The following is a 16,301-nucleotide window of genomic DNA, read 5'->3' as shown; positions in this document are numbered from 1 at the left end:
CAGCGCCATCGCTTCTTCCGATGGAGAAGCATCGTGTTGCCACTTGACACTATCCTCATACTGATAGCGTGCCGTCAACCCGGAACTTTTGAAGGGTCAAGATCGTAAACGATCATGAGGTTCTTTGTAGAATCACTAGTCTAACCTTTGGTCATGGCCGAGATCCGAGTGTCCCTCCAGGACGTTGCGGTGATTGTTTTATTTAAGCAAGCGGGATTCTTCTTCATGGCTTCACAGGAGTCACGAACAGTCATATCTAAATCCTCGTCTAAGATTTCCTGATTCCAACATGTCAACCGACGCGGAAAAAATATACGGCGCAATGGAAAACTCATCATCCAACGAGGATGGGCCCCGAGTGGGCGACAACAAGGCAGTTCTCGTCAACGAAGAGGGGCTCACTGACCTAGAGACTGTATCCACAGGTAGTGTCAAGCCTCTTGAGACCGCTGAAGATATCGTCACACATGTCATCCAAGTTGATGATGATCCTTCGATGAATCCATGGACAGCTCGCATGTTTATTGTCGGTAAGTCAATGCTCACTCATGTCGATTGTCAAACAAAGGTGAACTAACAATACAAGGCATCGGATTGTCTGCCTTTGGAGGCGTTTTGCAGGAAATCATGTACTTCAAGCCCCAGGTCGTATACGTGTCTGTCATGTTCTTGACAGTCCTCGCCGAGACGCTCGGAACGGGTCTAGCACATATCATCCCCAGAAAGGGAGCCATCGGACGCTTTCTCAACCCACACCCCTGGAACCGAAAGGAACATACTGCCGCCGTTCTCATGGCATCGGCGGCGTCCGTCTCGGCCCTGTCGACTGAGGCTTTGTCGGTACAGAAGCTGTGGTATGGAGGTTACCCCAACCAGGCCGCAGGCATCTTCATTACCCTCTCTTCCCAACTAATCGGGTATGGGATCGCGGGTATGATGAGGACTGTTCTCCTCTACCCGACCAAGATGTTGTATCCTGCCAACCTTCCCATCACGACAGTTATGGAGACCCTACACAAGCCCAAGTCAGAGACCAGAAAACGATTCCAAGTCTTTTGGATCATTTTTGTGGCCATTTTCGTCTGGGAATGGTTCCCTGAGGTATGATCATCCGCTCAAACTTGTGTTGATAGAGGTTAATGAGGCATAGTATATCTTCCCGCTCCTCTCGGCTGTGTCCATCTTCTGCCTCATCGATCGAAACAACCTTGTGTTCACAAACCTCTTCGGCGGCTCACAGGGTAATGAGGGTATGGGTCTTCTGAGTGTTTGCTTCGATTGGAATTATATCGCCGGCTTCGGATCACCCCTATGGATGCCACTGCAGACTCTGTTCAACAGCTTCATCGGTTATCTTGGAGGCATCGTCATTTCCATGGGTCTCTACTACAGCAACATTTGGAGAGCCAAGGATTTCCCTTTCATGTCGCAACTGCTTTACGATGGGAGTTCCAACACAACCAGTTCCAACCCATACAACGAAACTGCCATCATGAATCCCGACTTCACCGTGAACAACAAGGCAGTTGATGAGGCAGGTCTCCCGTACCTGACGGCAACATATGTTAACTATCTCATCACGTCAAACGCCGGGCTGACTGCTACTTTGGTACACATGCTCCTCTGGAACTATGCGGAAGTCAGCTTGGGATGGGCATGGATCACCGTTGCCAACCTCAAGAAGTTGCTACGCCCCGACAACTACTATTTCTGGAGACAGACTGGCCGTCGTACCGAGGAGGAAAAGTCCAAGCTTCGGGATGACCCGACCATCGATCCTCACTACAAACTCATGCTGGATTACGACGAAGTTCCAAACAGCTGGTACTTCCTCATTTTTGCTGCCAGTTTCATCATCGGCCTTGTGTGCTTGTACGTTATGAAGTCTACACTTCCATGGTGGGGCTTCATTCTGGCAACTATCTTGTTGGGTATCTTCCTAGTCTTCTTTGGTGCCCAGTATGCCATCACTGGGTTTGGTTTCAACCTTCAGCCTATCTTCCAGATGCTTGCAGGCTACATGTTTCCGGGTCGCCCTTTGGGTAAGTCGCATACTAGGTTTCTGCTGATTGCTTCTAACTTCTTCTTAGCAAACATGTACTTCACATCCTATACCTATAACGCTCTCACGCAGGGCTTCCTTCTGCTTCGCGATCTTAAGCTCGCCCAACAAAATAAGCTATCTCCTAAGGCCACTTTCACTACACAGGTCATTGGTTGCATCCTTGGAGCTCTTCTTAACTACGTGATGATGATCAGGTACCTCTTGTCATCCTCCTCCACGCTCGGCCCACACTGACCTTTATTAGTATCGTCGACAACCAATCCCCCATTCTCAAGTCAGCTGAAGGAACCAACATCTGGTCCGGCGCCCAGATTCAACAATTCAACACCCTGGCCATCGCTTGGTCCATCGCCCCGAAGATGTTTTCCATCGGAGCTCGTTACCAATGGGTCACGATCGCCTTCTTCATCGGTTTCCTCGCCCCGTTGCCATTTTACATCATGCATCGGCTTTTCCCCAAGTCAAAGATCTGGCCATACTTGAACTCTTCTATTATCCTCTGGTATCTCGGTTACCTCTTTGTCGGACTCAATGCTTCTATCACAAGCTACTACATTTTGGGTGCTTTTGGTCAATTCTATCTTCGACGATACCGGCCAAAGGCGTTCGTCAAGTGGAATTATCTTGTGTCTGCGGCACTAGATGGCGGTACTCAGGTCATGGTCTTTATCGCTACTTTTGCGGTTTTTGGTGGTTCTGGGAAGTCGGTGCCATTTCCTGAATGGGCGGGAAACAAGCCGGATAACTTGGACTATTGCGCTTATAGCGGTTAGGACTAAGCAGGTGTAGGGTCTACACGCCAGTATGAAACTCGTTATGAGTACATATTGGCTACGTGTTGCTTGCAGGGACCTTGGTGTGATTTTGGAGCGTATTGACGGGTTGGCAACTATAAATACCAGCTCTAAGCGGCTCTATACATATCACAGACTATACAGACTTTCTCTCTAGCTAATTTACTGAAAGACTCTGTCTAAAACAACTTAATTCCTTGACATATACACCTCCACATTGAACAATATCAACAATGTTAACATCCTTAGAGCTACCTTGATGCTCGCCCACGACTATTATCACTCGTCTTAACAATGGCCACATCCTCTAACTCTACAAACTCATGATTAATCCATGTTTGTCCCTGTATTCTCATTTCCCATACCTAAAGCAGTGATGGTGATGTCATCGTGCTCTTGACCTAGTCAGGCCCTAGGTAGTTTCTCATAAGAGTCGGATATTCTAAGGTCCAGGCACTATCAGAAGCCCTGAACCATGAAGTAGATGTGAGTAATTCTCGATTGCATAAGCTCCGACTCAACCAAGGCCGGAAACAACACCAACTCCGAGTTCCATTACCAGCACGAGGTATGCGTCTTGGACTTTCTTGTCCTCGACCGTTTAAACTTCATTGCTGCCAGTTACACTGGCGACTAATATGACTCGCCAATTCCACTAACATGTGTGGCAGACAACCTTGCTGTGTTTACCATGATGACGTTTTTATAGGAGGGAATCTATCATAATACAAAGAATGAGTATTAACACTTGATGCCGTAAAGATCCCATTCCGCAGACATCGAAACCTGAAAGCGAAGATCGCGCCCCTGCGTCTTGAATGATAAGGAGATATTGCGGTCATCTCCATGGCGTCGTGAATGTCACCGGCTTGGTCGTGGAGGGATGAAACGTGGATGCTTGGTATCTTCCTCATCAACATGCCCCTGCTATACGGGGGGGGTCATAATGTCTATATCTGTTCCCCGCAGCTAATTACTAGGCACAACACCTGTTTCACCACTTTCTCCTCAGCTTCGGACCGTTTGATTTCGTCGAGATGGAAATCTCCTTATACCATGCCCTGCTCAATTCTTGACTGCAGGGAATTTGCATGCGCCACTCTCAGCCATGCGCATTGTATTTTAATAGTTCATGGTGACCTGTTGGCCAACCTGCTAACATTCATCCGACATGGCGCAGCTTTTGATCAAAGGGTATCTTGCCTAAGACAAGACGGGGATGCACTTAACACCTAAATAACTCGCCATGTTGAGATGGAGCCGCCGCCGACACTAAAACACGTCACTCAGTCGCCGATGTCAAACTCACCGAGCTTCATTGGCTGTTGTCTTATGTGCACATGTCCACCATTAGGACGGCGAGGTACATCGCCATCATTTCTCGTTGCTCAATCTCTCACCGTCGATACAGGTTACTGACTAACGATGGGATGATTCTGAGTTAACATTCTCGTGACGCTCGAGGCTGCATCATTTGAATAGGCCACAACATCGTGTGTATTCTTCCAGGCAGCCACACATGGCTAGTTATACACAAACCGTCCAGGGAGGTTGACCCCGTCTCTTTACAATGAATTTACTGTTGAAAAGCACATGATCCGAGGATATCTAGTGATCCCGCTCGATATTTATCCCGACCGGGCTTCTGGACAAACACCGGCTCCGGAATTGCTCCGTCCCAAGCGCCGAGTAGCTCCGAGATTGACCTATGCTTGCCGGAACACGGAAAGGTGGGTCGGTCTGCTGATGAATCCGTGACCCGAAATTGGTCCGTGCACTATCACGACATGACCAGCAGGAAATTTGTGAGCCCCGGCCCATGGCGGAGCTTTGCAATGTGGTCTCGGAGCCAGTGCAAGTAAGCTTATCATTGGCCTTATTAGGGGGCTGATTTTGTGAAATTCGGTGCTGTGTAATGGCCCGGCTATTGCCTACCAAGGGGTTAACCAAGAATCGTTGCAAAATCAGCAAAAATAAGTGTGTTTTGCGTCCCACTCATGCACCAAAGAACCTTAGCGAGTACTTTGTCTGATGATCTGACGCGTCATAGTGCCTCGATGAATGGGCTAATTTAGCGACCCGAGCATTCATCGTTCACCAGTTAACCGCGTTTCCTAGGATGCGGTTTAAATGCAGAGGGGAGGTAGTTGGGGAGAAGTGGATTGATCAAGGTTACCCGGGAGGCAAGGAGAACTGGGAATTGTCGGGCCTGTCATAAGATTGGGCACTTCGACTGGGGTACTAGAGCACTATCTGTGGACCTCAAAAGCTTGGCTATGTATGTCTCGTTAACGCTTTATGACGTCGGAAGCTGGTCCCACCCAGTGAGAGACAACGTTCTATCGAGACGGAAAAGTCCTCCACACAGTGTGCTGCGCGTTATTTTTACACCCATAGCGAAGCCTGCACTGGCTGCTCATCGTGGGTACTCAGTTCAACCTGCCGAAAGATCGTATTAGATTGATCACCATGTTTTTAAAACTGCAAGAAGAACTGACTAGCAAAGAGAAATGCCAGAAGCTGATCCTCATTCTTTTGATGGCTCGGAACACTTTGTTAGCCAAGTGATGGGATAGGAGGCAAGCCTGCGAATTTTTCTGAACGGTAGATTGTCTGTTCGTGCATGCTCCAGACCTTCCTCGGCGCCATGGGGTTTAAAATTCGAGTATAAATGTTGAAACCCATGCCGTGGAAAGTCTCTGTTGGTCAATGTTGCTGAATATTGGACGCTTCTGAGCAGAACGGGCTTCGCACCAGCCAGGTCTGAATTTGAGCACGGGGAACCGCCGTCTCGATTGCTTCAAACTCCCACCTCTCAAAGCCCTGAGCTATCCTACATCGTGGGAGTCCTGGCCCCCTGACTCTCCTCTACTCCAGACAAAAATTTTCGTTCTCTCGTAGCGGGTACTGCACAGAGGGTGGTCTGTCTTGTTCGGCGCGAAAGAGTACTAACTTAGATCTGGGAACACAGGTCGATGTAACTAATTAAAATCTGGACTTTGCCATCAGGGAAGCAGGTATCCGCTCGTTAAAGAGCCTTAGAGCCTCTATTTTCTCAAGTGGCAAGACACTTAAGTGCCTGATGGTCGCAGCTTGGCAACCTCATTGATAAAAAGAACATGTGATGTCGTTGTTACTGAGCGCTCCTTGGGGAAACTGACTTTGAGGGCTTTAATGGGATGCCAAAAATAAAACATCGTGACCAAGACCAGTTTTGTCCTCATGTAAAATAAACCACACCCGATTCGGCCCTAGGGTTGTCCCACCCGTTATTTCCGTCGTTATAGTAATGCTCTCTACCTTGTGCGCGGTGGCGGCGCTCATACGTTCAATGCCGACGCGAGTTGGGCCGTGATTGCTAGCTTCGCTTCAGGTGTGTTCTGATTCCCGGGCACTGTGGGGGACTCGAGATGGAAGCCAAGCACAAGACTTCATCTTCACAACCTTGCCATCCGATCCGGATTGTCGAGTTACCCGAGTCGACACACACATCTCTCATCCGCTTACGGAGTACCTATGCGCCTGATCTGTAATAAACTTCATTGTTTTCTTATCTGAGGTGAAGAGATAAGTTAGATATCATTCTTTTGCTCAATGAGGCAATGCCCCTTTCGGATAAAATACGCACCAGAACAGCCAATCACCGCCTCCAAAAATCATGCCGCTTTTAAGACGGTATTCTTTACTATCCCATCGCCATGACTATATACATTCAGTGCTTTTAGTTATCATGTCGGTTACATCTTCAGTCCCATACACCGAATCTAAACAAGTCTTGTTATCCTTCTTTACCGTCTTTCCAAATTCAAACTACCAGCAACATGTCCGATACCAGCCTGAAGCTGTCAGCCAACGCCTCACGCCTCTTGGAGCTGGAGCGCAAGTATTGCGCTGGAGGGTTCGAACCTTCGCCACTATTCCTGGAAAGAGTACAGGGATGCAAACTATGGGTACGCTAAGATTTCAGCACTGTTAACCAATCACCGTCATACTGACCCAGGACGTTCTCAGGATTGCGATGGCAAAGAATACATCGATTTCATCGGCATGTTTAGTGCAACGAACATGGGCCATGGCCATCCCTACATGAAGAAGAAGATGTTGGAGCAGCTAGAAAAGGCGCACTTGCTGAACATCTGTGCCCACAACGCGGGCTGGGGCCCTTTTGGCGAAATGATGTGCAAGCGATTTGGCTACGACAAGATCACCACCGCAACTTCAGGAACCGAATCGGCAGACGTCGCCTGTAAGATTGCTCGCAAGCACGGCCTCGTCCGTCGAAAGATCCCTGCCGACAAACTCAAGATTCTAGGTGTAGGATCTTCCTATCACGGCCTAGGCATGGGCATCTGGGGATTGATGGATCGCTCTGCGCAACGGTCCAGTTACGGCCTAGACGGGACAAGCGTTCTTAACTTTAACCCTACGACCAACAGGGCATTGGAGTATCTTGACCTGGAGGCCATGCGTGCTTGTCTCGAAGAGCATCACCAAACGGTGGCAGCTGTCATTATGGAATGTCTGCACGGAACCTCACGCTCGAGTGAGAATGAGATTCGCTACGCCTGAGGTGTCTATGATCTGTGCAAAAAGTATGGCGTTTTGTTCATTGCAGATGAGGTCCGGCAAGGAGCAGGAAAGACTGGGAAACTACTGTCATTCCATCACTGCGGCGATGACATGAAGCCCGACATCGTCACCATGGGCAAGTCCATCACAGGCGGATGGTACCCACAAACCTTCATCCTCGGCACAAAGGATGCCATGTCCCTCGTCGGCTCAAACGAGTGTGGTTACACCTTTAGCCACACGCCCCCAGCACTTGTAGCGGCGACTTCCGCTCTTGAAGTCATAGATAACGAGAACCTCTTGGAGCGCGCGACACAAATCGGGGCAAAGTGGCGAGCTATAGTCAGCAGCTGGAATCACCCCAAGATCGACTACATCTCCAGCATTGGCGCAGACTCCAACATGTTCTTTCACGATCTCCATGGGCAGCGTGTGGCGGTGCTCTGCATGTTCAAGGGCCTCTTTGTAAATGCTACGCCGGGGAAGAAGGCCATTCGTCTTAGTTTTGCCATGACAATGACGGACGAGGAACTCGAGAAGGGCGCTGCGATACTGAAAGAAGCGTTGGACACAATCGACACCTTTGGCTATATCCCTGGTGAGGTCTTTAGCCAAGACTAGGAAGCCTACCGTTGGTAGCAGTTGCATTGCAATAGACAGAAAATTGCTCATGTTCAATGTCATTAGAACATAGTGAATTGAGGAAATTGTCGTTGCGAGCGATCACGGCTCATAAACGATGTGGCAGTGGCTTGGGGCCTTTTACAACCATGTCATGGTGGGATGAGACATATTCTGCTTGTAGTCCTTAGCCCTGAATATATATGAATAGTGGCTGTTCAAATCAAGACCCGAAAAAGATTTCACAAGAATACGTTGAGCTGTATTCCTGTCTCGTGTAAAACACTCCTCCAACAAGCAGTTTCCGGATGGTGGGCGTCGAGCTCCGCCCACACCTTTCCCAAGAAGTCTAGGATCGAGAGGCCTTGAAGAAAATGTAGGTTAAAACTCATGGCAGCAAATCCTGTCGTGTAAATACTGCGATGGGCCTCTGACAAGGCATGAACACCTGTCATGACTGCAGGCCATATGACATGCTGGATCCACGGGAGTTTCTCGAGGGCTTCGGAACCGAACTGCACACACCCTTGTATGCGAGCATCGCTGGATGGCAACAGACAGATGTCTGAGTAGATGTAGCACAAGATACCATTGCGCCAACCACTGTTGACCATGTTCGAATAAGAGGAGTGAGAGCTAGTGGCATCGGATGAGCCTGGGTAGTATATGTTTATGCGATGGATCAAGTCGGCCACATCTGGCATGAGCTGCTGAGATATGTGAGAATTCTGTGCCACTTCGTTGTATAGTCTTCGGGATAGGCGAGTGGCGTCCCAGAAGATGGCAGACAGTCGATAATCGGGCAGGTTACAAAACCAGTCAACCTGGTCACGGGACAGTCTATTTTTCGGTCTTTCATCTTTTAGCCTCGTTAGTATGACAGCATTCTCTATTGCTTGGGTTACTGTGAATTCTCGCCTTCAGCGATGAATTTAAGCTGCAGCATCTCTCCACTAGGAACCACCGAACTCCGCATGCTCCAGCTGATTGCGACCATCCAGTTGAAGTGCAGTCGAAGAAATTGCAGCTCGGGAGCATGCTCGTCATGGAAGTTCGACCCAGCCAAAAGCTCGCGAGCTTGTATCAATTTTGAGACCCAGCCCCTCGAGCTCGATCCTATGATCTAGTGAGGCCCCAGTCAGAACGGTCAGCGCATGCGGCGATAAGTGGCTTACCTCACAAAGAATTGATAGCATAATCGTTGCAGCCTTGGGAACCCCCTGCAGGGCTGTAGATCCGGCGCCTTTTGCTGATGCTGTAGCGTGGTCGTGAAATCGTGTTGACAGGTCAAGCGTGAGCTGGCCCGAGTGGTGTAGGTGGAGGGCAGCTGCTTTTAGGACTGCGTTGCGGAGGGGCCTAAAGACGAATGCCAACGTGCCGTAGACTGTTGTGTAGGGATTGTGATGTGGGTGTGCCGGGCAGAAGTTGGGAGCGAGCACGTTGAAAACTGATTTCGCAAAGATGTTAGCTATCGACAGAGAGGCCATATCATCCAGATCAACTCACAGTGCTGGAGGAGAAGCGAATTAAAGTCAAAACTGTCTAGCTGCGGGCCTTGTGTTGGCTGTGCGGAGAGAGAGGCCCGGGAGTTCGCATTTTCCGAGGTAGGGAGTTCTGGCCGGTCCTCCTCTGTAAGAGCGAAGCCGTCCTGGAGGACATCCCCGTCCAAGTGATGGGTACCATGGGTGACCTGATCCGTGTTGATGGTCTCCATACTGCCATTTTCTCTTAGGTTTTCTATCTCCATATTATTGGGGCCGAGAAAATCCAAGTCAAAGCCGATAAGGGCGGATGGGCTTAAATCCGCAGGAGGACTCAAGTGTAGCCCAAGAAGATCTTGAGCGTCTAACCCAGACCGCGAATCTAGGGGAAGGCTGTGCCAGGTCCGGAGCTGCCCGTGACTGGGCTCGGAATAAGGCAGGCTTTCCGAAGTAACGACCGCAAGAGCCGAAACGGTGTTTTCATCGGAGACGGGCCCATCCAACATCGGGAGACTCTCCGCTTCTCGTGTTATCGATGGTTCGATTTCTCCGTTACTGGGCGTCGTCCCATTCATTAGGTCGAGATGTGAGGCCTCGTCTTGCCTGCCAGACGGCTCTGCGGAAGCATCAGGTGTGACCTTGAGGCTATCCTGTTTTGCTCGAAGCGTCCTCGGGGGGTGTGCGGCCATCGTCTGGCGGGATTGTCTCATCGAACGACGGGAGAGCGGGCCGGAAGGTGACGAGCCCCTTAGTATCTTGCACTTCATCTGCCCAGAGTGGCCATCCGCGGCGTGAAACTCTGACAAGCGAATCTCATAGCCGCCACAGGACAAGTTGCGATTCTGGCAGACATTACAGGCGGGCTTTGTCTCGTCGCACTTTCGGCGTCGTTGGCGACAAGTCCAGCAACCTTGATCAGTGCCCCGGTTAGTTTGTGGAGATGATATCTATGCAGAGAGACCTACCTCCTCGTGAGCGTCGCATCGTCGTTATCGTGTTTGCGATTCGATTTCCCCTGGCGCACCATCTAGAATGATGAGACAAAAGTCATAAATCCTGAGGGAACCTGGTTTAATGATCCAGAATCCGGAGTAACTGTGGAGGTCGAGCTGAGGCTTGCGGGCGTTTCTTCTTATCTGTGGAGACAATCTTTTAGTTGAACTTGCGGTGTGGGGAATGTAGTAGGAGACGAATGGTGATGCCAGTCCCCTGGCCTTATCTGCACACCAGCAGCTTGATCTAGCCCTATAGAGTAAAGTCAACACAAGTCAGAGCGACAGTACACAATACTAAAATCAATGTGTGGAAATTCCCCGGGTAGCCGGGTTGAACCAGTAATAACATAGCTAAGTTATGCATTAGGCTACTTTTGGGCCTTGGGAGAGAAAGAGAGAGAGAAGCTTGTGCCATGTGAGCATTTTAATCTGCTAATTCTCTAGAGCAGCTGGCATGCGGAAATCATGTCTGGCTACGCCCGTCACCACCGGGGACTTCATCATATTCTTGTTTCCGTTGTCAGTTGCCAGGCTGTTCCCAGCTTCATCGGATGTTTTACAAGTTCGGCGATATTGCAAAAAGGTTTTGGGAGCATGTAAGTAGGTACAAGAGGCTCGGCCCATCAGCACGTAAGGAATCGGCCCTCTTTATGTTCCTTTCCCAAGACTCATCAGCTGATGTTCAAGCATCACGACAAACACGAATACAGGGACATCGTTAGCCATCCAACGCTTCGACTTCTCCGGACTCTTCCGGGCTTGTTTCCTGCTTGCCCCCACTCAGAAACTCAGTCGTGTCAGTTGCAATATTTTCGATAAACTCAGTGAACGAGGGTGGCTTGTAGGACTTTCTCCCATCGATGAGCCATACAACCACGCATAGGATTGCGAAAATACCCGCCAACAAGATGTTGTAGTTGAAGTTGCTTGCCGTGATGGGATGGACACCTGGGAACTAAACATTGGATCATTAAACCTGGCTTGACTTCAGGTAGACAGGCAGGCTTACCATGACCAAGACTACCACTGTAAGCGTATAGATGACGCTGATAACGCAAATAGGGTAACCGAGTCATCCAAGGCTGAAAGGCGTATTCTTAAGTTGGCTGCGGCCAAAAATGAGCATCATTACGGAAGGAGAGGCTGGCATAGGTCGTTAGCAATAGCTCTCTAGGCTACTCTTTAGTAAGACTTGCCGTAGCTGAGAAGCATAAAGACAGTTTCGGTTCCTAAAATAGCATTGAAGCCTGATGACGAGAAGAGATATCTATGATCCTTTCTTAGAAACTGACATCCCGTATGGGCGGCATTGTACTCACACCAGGCCAATAAGAACAGTAAGCCCGAAGCACGTGTCCACGGAACGAGATGGGATTTGGGATCGCGTCGAAATTTTGACAAGACTGGGCGTTACCGCTGTGAGTTTTGCCACGGATGATCGTGAAATGTTGATCTCACCTCTTTTTGAAGAAGAGCCCGCCATCACGGGCCAACGCATAGCCTTGCCGAGATGCAGATGTCAAGCATCCAGTAAGGGCTGCAAAGAAATTGACCAACAGCATCACGTTGAACGTGATTGCGGCTGTGTCACTCTTCAGAGCTAAACGAATAAGCTCAATGATGGGAACCCTAGTAACAGTCAGTCGGGCTGTACATGTAACAAAACTAGAGGCAAAAACTATACCCAGTAGCAGAGCTAATGACCGCATTCATATCAGTCACTGAAAATCACACTGTGAGGATCCAAACGACACCGACTGTGAGCTGTGTTGCCACGATAATGTAGAGAGTCTTGGGAATGATTCGGGTGGGTTGAGGAACCTCCTCGGCCAGATGGCACACGGCATCAAGGCTGACCCAGACAACTACGCAGTTGTACAGACCAATAGCCACGGCCATTGCAGACGAAGAGTACCTGTAAGCTTGTTAGACTGATGGAATTGAAACGACTGCGCTTCGCGTGACCACGCACCCAGTCTCATTATTTACCGTAGTGAAGACGAAGGATGCATCGGCCTTGGGTGCACGAGCAAGGAGAGTGAGGGTAAAGCCAACGAAACCCAACATGCTAATAATACCTGCGAGTTTTGTAAGCATCAACGTATATCCCGTCCTGACTGACCCGACTCACATCCGAGGTTCTCCACAACATGAAACCCTCTGAGGAAAAAGAGGTTGACCACCCAGGCCACCACTGCCCAAGCAACGTAGACCAGAAAGTATTGCCACCGACCCGACACTACATATGTTGGGTCACACATGATGACCCGAGAGAAGGTAAGGCCCGTCTGAATAGCAGAACAAGCGGCAACTGTGAAAACCCAGCCGAGATAGTTCAACCAACCGATTGGGTAGCCTACATATCTTCGGTACTTCTCTGGGCATAAGAAGGTTGAAAAGTGATAGGCACCACCGGCAGTAGGGAACAGGGACGCGCATTCAGCAAGAACAGACATTGTGCAAAGGGTACACGCTGTCGATCCAAGGCTGCAACTGTTAGTCAGAGCGGGTAACATGGGATGGTGAACGTACAATCCATAGAAGATTATTGACAGGCCTCCAGCGGAGAAGCCAACGACGAAAATGTAGGACAGGCCACCAAAAACGTTGATGACGTTCCAGGCAATGCAGATGATTTCCCAAGAACCCAGGTGCCTGGCAAGTTGAACCTCACCACAGACAACTTCACCTGCCCGTGGCTCTTGGGAAGACTTGCGAGACAGGTCGCCCGCCTTTTCGACTTTTTCACTCATGATTGCTGAAAATAATGTTGCTGTACAACGAAGATGAAGAGTGAGAAGATTTGAGGCCAAGTATGTTAGGTTACATATCCAACAACGTAATGATTTGGTTTCCGTGGCTGCTCTCATGACGACTTCGGCTCACTATAGACTGCCCCCTGTTCTGATCTGTGATTTTACCCATCTCTCAATCGTCTCATGGATTGTTGAACATGAGACTGATAACAGCCCCTGTCAAGCCGAAGAACTAGTCTCGAAGGAGCTTATCTTGTCACTCTATATTATTGGTTCATCTCGGTGCAAAAATTAACTATCTTGGGACTAGATCAGTTCTCCAGACTTCGATGGTCCACTTGGTGGATCCCACTGTTGAGATGATAAGTCAAGCCTCCAATCTGAGTTGCTTGGTAGCCAACCTCTTCAGACGCCTCATTCTACTCAGCAAACCTGCAAAATTCCCAATACATTCTACATGATGGCTTCTCTCAAAGGCAAGGTGGCGATTGTTACCGGCGGCACGAGAGGTATTGGTCGTGGAATTGCCACTGAACTCGCGCGACGTGGTGCTTCTGTGCTCATCACTTACAACGCGGCATCCTCCGCGACACTTGCCGACGAATTCATCGCCCAAGTCCGTACCTTTGGTGGCGAAGCTGCGGCCGTTCAGGCAGACTGCAGATCCCTTACAGCTCCAACATTGATTGTTGACACAGCTCGGAAGGCCTTTGACAACAATGACGGGATTGATATCATTATCAATAATGCCGGCATTAGCGAGGAATACTACTTGGAAGAGATCGGGTATGACCACTTTGATAAGGTTATGCAAACAAACGTTCGATTTCCCATCTTTCTTGTCAAGGAATGTCTGCCATATCTAAGGAAGGGCGGAAGAATTGTCAACATGAGCAGTGTTTGTGGCAGGGAAGGTGTGTTGAGGTGTCGTCTCCTTTCAAACATATGAATGCTAATTAGATATTTGGCGACAGCTTGGAAAATGCATACCGTATACGGTGCCTCGAAAGCGTGTCTTGAGAATATCACCAAGACATGGGCCCTCGAGCTTGGACACAAGTATAATGTTACTGTGAATTGTGTGAATCCAGGACCTGTTGGGACAGAAATGTGGCAGTAAGTATATTCCGATTTCCCTCGGATTGGCCAAAATAATTGACAACATCGCCCTAGTGCTATGCCCCCCGAATCGATGGAAGAGTGCCAACAATATGTGAACCAGACCCCTGCCGCACCACGTGTTGGTGCGGTCGAAGATATCGCTCAAATCGTCGCATTCCTGTGCGAGGATGCTGCTCGGTGGATTACGGGCTCGACTACGTGCGCTAATGGGGGGGCAGTGATGGTATAGGCTCATGGTGTTTAGAGCTCTGCGATGAATCTGTCTATCAAGGACTCAATCACAAATTCAACCAAGAATTGGGGATTCAAAGCATTGAGGTGATGATTAAGATATTTTTATTATTGTCTGCAATGATGAAAAGAAGTCATCGGTCACAACAGCAAATGATAAAGATATCGATTGGTGGGAATGTTTCTGCCAAGAGAGGCTTTGGATTGACGAACTGAACTTTTGGACAAGGTTATAGCATTTAGTAGATTAGGACATGGTCAACGGAGGAATAAGTGAGAAAGGCATGTGAAATTTGCGCTACGGTAAAGCCCGTCAACTTTAGATCGTGGTCTCAGGATAGTAGAATCTCTATCCTGAAGGATGAGACGTGGTTAATACGGGCCTCGAGAGAGCATAATATTCCGTCTTCTAGCTCAGCTATCCCATCAAGGGCTGGGCTCCGTCTATAATAAAGAACACATTGTCAACACATCACAGCATCATATCCCAATGCTAACACAGTGGCCTTCTCTTTTTCTTTTAGCCCTTCTGCTGCCTGCAGTAGAAGACTCGTACCTAGCTGGAGCATAATTTTCATTTTACTGGATGGGAAAGACCTGGCTGAGTACATTCTCTAGCCCCTATGCACCACCCGCTTAATCATGACTGGTATTTCTTAACGGGGCGTAACCCCACTTGAAATGTCTGTGATCACCGGCGGAAACATGACAACTGATTTTCACTATTGATGATGATGATGCTCCTCTCCAAAAGAGAGAACCGACTTAAACACGATAAATGCTCAACAAGAACCTCTGCTGCTATTAGTAACGAAATTGCGGAAGCTGTGCGTGCTTTGAGAAGGACTAGCATCACTTACGTTGCTCATGGCATGTCTTTGTCTGTGTTTGAATTAAGAGTGTCTTCTGGACGTCCACAGGGGTTAGGCAGGTATTCATACATGCCTTTATCCGCTCCCGTGTCTGGAAGAGCACCCTAAGCCTCCCCTTGAGCGTGTATCTTCACCCGAGACAAAGATGGCCCTCTTAAATTGCTTTTTAATAAAAGGGTAATAAGGGTACTTTAGTGGCTATAATGTAGATATAATAACTTTTATATTATTTATATTATTATTATCTATATTAATAATAAAAAGTTAGTAGCTATAATAATATAAAGCATAGTTATTAATATATAATAAAATTAAAAGCTAATAACGTACATCACAAGTGAGTGAAACACACAAGCGAGTGAAACAAAAATCCCAACCTCTTTTATAAAAATCGCAATAAAAACACCACAAACCATTTGATCAATTAAAACTACTCACTATACTCTTCCCCAGACGTCTCAATCACTACTTGACAGGTCCTTGCATTATGGCCGGGCTTGCCGCAGATACCACAACGTCGAACACCCGGTCGCGCCGACCTCCCTTGACCACCACTCCGCGACGATTCGGCCATTACCCGCGCATCAGCATCCATTTGATCAATTGCTTGCCTTCCTTCCTCTACCGTCATCACCCCTCTTTTCTGTAGCCGGGTCCTTTTTTGCTCTCCGGCGCCGGCTTAGTATCTCATTTGCCTGTCGAAGGTCTTGAACCTCTGCCCGAACAAGAGCCATCTCATGCATAACCGCCTTTGTTCCCTTTGCAAGAGACTTTAATGCTTCAAGAATTGACTCT

At 48.7% G+C, this 16,301-nt stretch overlaps 5 protein-coding genes across 5 annotated transcripts; 3 read left to right on the top strand and 2 right to left on the bottom strand.

The window, feature by feature from the left end:
* Positions 1–289: 289 nt before the first annotated feature.
* On the top strand, positions 290–2,838 carry NCS57_01490700 (uncharacterized protein; the record flags this gene model as incomplete). The annotated part of the gene is made up of 5 exons (XM_053064492.1): positions 290–530; positions 587–1,101; positions 1,151–2,042; positions 2,091–2,259; positions 2,310–2,838. The coding sequence occupies 5 exons, from the start codon at positions 290–292 to the stop codon at positions 2,836–2,838; spliced, it is 2,346 nt and encodes a 781-aa protein (XP_052906120.1).
* Positions 2,839–6,680: 3,842 nt separating this feature from the next.
* NCS57_01490600 (Ornithine aminotransferase) lies at positions 6,681–8,049 on the top strand (the record flags this gene model as incomplete). Its single annotated transcript, XM_053064491.1, has 3 exons — positions 6,681–6,809; positions 6,871–7,402; positions 7,475–8,049. 3 exons carry the CDS (start codon positions 6,681–6,683, stop codon positions 8,047–8,049), a joined length of 1,236 nt encoding a protein of 411 aa, XP_052906119.1.
* A 242-nt stretch (positions 8,050–8,291) lies between these two features.
* Positions 8,292–10,511, bottom strand: NCS57_01490500 (Zn(2)-C6 fungal-type domain-containing protein; the record flags this gene model as incomplete). Its single annotated transcript, XM_053064490.1, has 4 exons — positions 9,556–10,511; positions 9,225–9,496; positions 8,955–9,172; positions 8,292–8,901 (listed from the first exon to the last, which is right to left on the bottom strand). The coding sequence occupies exons 1-4, from the start codon at positions 10,295–10,297 to the stop codon at positions 8,292–8,294; spliced, it is 1,842 nt and encodes a 613-aa protein (XP_052906118.1). The 5' UTR covers positions 10,298–10,511.
* Positions 10,512–11,243: 732 nt separating this feature from the next.
* Positions 11,244–13,278, bottom strand: NCS57_01490400 (Choline transport protein; the record flags this gene model as incomplete). The annotated part of the gene is made up of 8 exons (XM_053064489.1): positions 11,244–11,480; positions 11,535–11,571; positions 11,845–11,928; positions 11,984–12,154; positions 12,258–12,440; positions 12,498–12,603; positions 12,657–13,012; positions 13,058–13,278. 8 exons carry the CDS (start codon positions 13,276–13,278, stop codon positions 11,244–11,246), a joined length of 1,395 nt encoding a protein of 464 aa, XP_052906117.1.
* A 463-nt stretch (positions 13,279–13,741) lies between these two features.
* NCS57_01490300 (uncharacterized protein) lies at positions 13,742–14,632 on the top strand (the record flags this gene model as incomplete). Its single annotated transcript, XM_053064488.1, has 3 exons — positions 13,742–14,195; positions 14,256–14,397; positions 14,455–14,632. The coding sequence occupies 3 exons, from the start codon at positions 13,742–13,744 to the stop codon at positions 14,630–14,632; spliced, it is 774 nt and encodes a 257-aa protein (XP_052906116.1).
* Between the last annotated feature and the right edge of the window lie 1,669 nt (positions 14,633–16,301).

Source organism: Fusarium keratoplasticum, chromosome 15 (assembly GCF_025433545.1).
Source record: "Fusarium keratoplasticum isolate Fu6.1 chromosome 15, whole genome shotgun sequence".
Lineage (NCBI taxonomy): Eukaryota > Fungi > Ascomycota > Sordariomycetes > Hypocreales > Nectriaceae > Fusarium > Fusarium keratoplasticum.
Note: the sequence above shows the minus strand (reverse complement) of the source record. Positions and strands in the feature narration are given on the sequence as shown.